Raw genomic sequence first — 2,547 nt, 5'->3', positions numbered from 1 at the left:
TGTGTACAGGGGTAACTCGCTTTTTTAGGATAACTGGAAAGGTTTGGAGTTCAAGTGACCTGTTGAAGAGCATGAGAATTCTTTGGAGACAATTCCTAACCTATACTTCTTCTCAAGGTCATGTTTTTTATTAATGGGTTTAAGTATTCCCTTTGTAAGCAAGGGATTGTTAAGCCTTTTGGTTATGCTTACAAAAAAGTCACAGGACAGACATTATCAGCAGCAGTTATAAAATTGTCAATAGCAGTTTCATTGTGCAGCCTAAAACTTAACTCCCTTGACTCTAGAGGTATATATATTAGGTTTAGGTTAGGTTTTTTTAATTAAACCAGCCAGGATGAGTGAAGCCATGAAGGGCGTTTTTATTAATTAAAACACCCAAATGTTGGGTGCTTCAGGTGTTGTTCCTCTTGGATGATCTTGTACCTCTCTGTCTCACACCTGTAAGAATGAGTGATATGGTTAAGGGGGAAACAAAGTGCAGGCAAGGCAATGGAGGCCAGTAGTAATCTTAGGGCTAGGATAATTAGAAATTAGAGAAATTAAGTAAGAGAAATTAGCAAGAGAAATCAGGTAAAATTTATTATACTTAACTTTTGTATCATCAGTTTAGTAGTAATTCTTCATCTTCATCATCATCATCATCTTCACTGTCACAAAGCTCAAGGTAGGGCTCGGAAACATCAACATCCTCTTCCTGGTATCCAAATAAACGCTTTGCATCACTCAGCTTGTCAGAACACAACTTTTGCCCTTGCTTCAAAAGAGCCAAGATTCCACTCTTATTTTTGGTTGATAGGTGCTTCTCTTCAATAGTGTACTTGTTAGGATCCTGTAATATATAGACTATTTAATGGGGTTTAAGACATTTACAAATTTCCCTGAAAATACTAAAGAAATTAGAATAAATAAATAAAGTTTTCGGTAAAAGTTCAAATATATGTAAAACACACCAGTACAGTATATGAAAACCATGGAATTGTCTACCTGTCAAAGTTGTAAATAGCAAGACTTTACTCAAGTATAAAATTCTGCTGGATAAATGTTTATGAAGAACTGAATTGCAACACACATTTAGGCTGTTAGCTTACCTTGCTTAGATATGAAGGAAAAATTCCACATAACAACTCTTCAGTATGTTCGGTTAAAATCTCTCTCTTATTCTTGTAATATGCGAGATAATGCAGCATTTCTTGAACAGTGTGTTGTTGCTCTTCTCTGGATCTCTTCTGAAGCTCCACATCTTCTACTGCCTTCTTTTTTTGAGCAAGGGACACTAATAAAAGAGGAAAATTATATTTACTGCAAGTAAACTACAACTCAATTTAATGTAATTACAGTTTAGGTACTTGCATTATACATACTATACATAGTTTATTGTGCAGTATCAACCTGATAAAAACCTACGGATTATGATACTGCACCTATTTTACAAACAGTAGTGATGATATTTTACTTCAAAAATAAGTAAAGCTTATCCATTATGCATGCTAAATGTTAGTTATCTTGATAAGGCCGAATTGTAACCCCTGATAAAATGAGATGTAGTTACATACCATTTTGGCTATGATGAGGCAATAAATTGTGCCATGGCAGGATACCTTCTATTGCATCCTTTTCACTGAGAATTTCAGAGTTTTCACTATTGTAGATTTTTATGAAGCCTTGAAGCTTTTTCCTATCACACTCATTTCTGTGCCGGAGTGAAGAGCGCATTTTACTGGATGCTGCAAATAAAGTTTTTTGGCTGAAAGTTTTAAAGTTGTTAAAAAAATTTCCTCATCATTTACCTACATAGAAATTATAGACAAGAGCTAAATAGAAATTGCTTCAGAGTTAACAAAGAAATAGTAAGCCTACCTGCATCAGTGGCAATCAGATTTTTGCGATGCCTGATAGAGTCTGCAACTGCCTCGATAGAATATTTTATGTTCTTCGAGGTTGTTCCAGTGTTTAACTCTAACTCCTTACAAATCATTTGTAGGTCAGATCGCCATTCTTGAATCAATGACTTTTGAACATCAAGTTTGTCGATCTCATTTGAAACTGTTATTTCCGTCTCTCTGGCCTATTTGAAAATATAATAAATTTAATGAACAAATCACATTAACCATGATGAGTGGTTCGAACCTATGGGCTTGGCATTCCCAGATGCTTGCTGTAGTTGAATGCGCCACAACATGGTCAAAAGAATTGCAACCTAGGGTACTAATGAACCCACAATTCAATTTTTGTTAATTATGCACCCCCATACCCATTCCATGGGCGGTTGTGCATGCAGTTTCCCATGTACTTGGTCTGTGTCCTCCAGTAGTTTTACCTCTGATGGCCCTTTCAATACACATAGAATTCATATTATTGTGATATATCAATACATGGAGAAAGACATTGAAATGGGGGCATCAAAGGCAGAACTACTGAATGACAGAGACCGAGTTCATGGGGGAATTGTGTGAAACCTGGTTTGGCTTCAGTGGAAGCCTTGGGATCCTTGTGGGTGCAGTAGTACTCCAAGTTGCAATTCATCTGACCATGTCGTGGCGTAGT

At 36.3% G+C, this 2,547-nt stretch overlaps 1 protein-coding gene across 1 annotated transcript; it reads right to left on the bottom strand.

The window, feature by feature from the left end:
• Nucleotides 1-338: 338 nt before the first annotated feature.
• LOC138358256 (uncharacterized) lies at nucleotides 339-2,062 on the bottom strand. The gene is made up of 5 exons (XM_069316042.1): nucleotides 1,861-2,062; nucleotides 1,557-1,727; nucleotides 1,092-1,276; nucleotides 596-832; nucleotides 339-443 (listed from the first exon to the last, which is right to left on the bottom strand). Exons 1-4 carry the CDS (start codon nucleotides 1,976-1,978, stop codon nucleotides 605-607), a joined length of 702 nt encoding a protein of 233 aa, XP_069172143.1. The 5' UTR covers nucleotides 1,979-2,062; the 3' UTR covers nucleotides 339-443; nucleotides 596-604.
• Nucleotides 2,063-2,547: the final 485 nt, after the last annotated feature.

The sequence above is a fragment of the Procambarus clarkii genome, chromosome 7, assembly GCF_040958095.1.
Source record: "Procambarus clarkii isolate CNS0578487 chromosome 7, FALCON_Pclarkii_2.0, whole genome shotgun sequence".
Taxonomy (NCBI): domain Eukaryota; kingdom Metazoa; phylum Arthropoda; class Malacostraca; order Decapoda; family Cambaridae; genus Procambarus; species Procambarus clarkii.
The sequence above is the reverse complement of the archived record's forward strand: the minus strand, read 5'-3'. Positions and strand labels throughout refer to the sequence as shown.

Bases quoted from the DNA above. Each gene is read 5' to 3' on its own strand.
- LOC138358256 (XM_069316042.1), bottom strand. From the start codon at position 1,978: ATGATTTGTAAGGAGTTAGAGTTAAACACTGGAACAACCTCGAAGAAC. The intron at 1,728-1,860 runs GTAGGCTTACTA...CTTTATTTGCAG, and splicing joins TCTGATTGCCACTGATGCAG to CATCCAGTAAAATGCGCTCT. The intron at 1,277-1,556 runs GTATGTAACTAC...CTCTTTTATTAG, and splicing joins GCCTCATCATAGCCAAAATG to TGTCCCTTGCTCAAAAAAAG.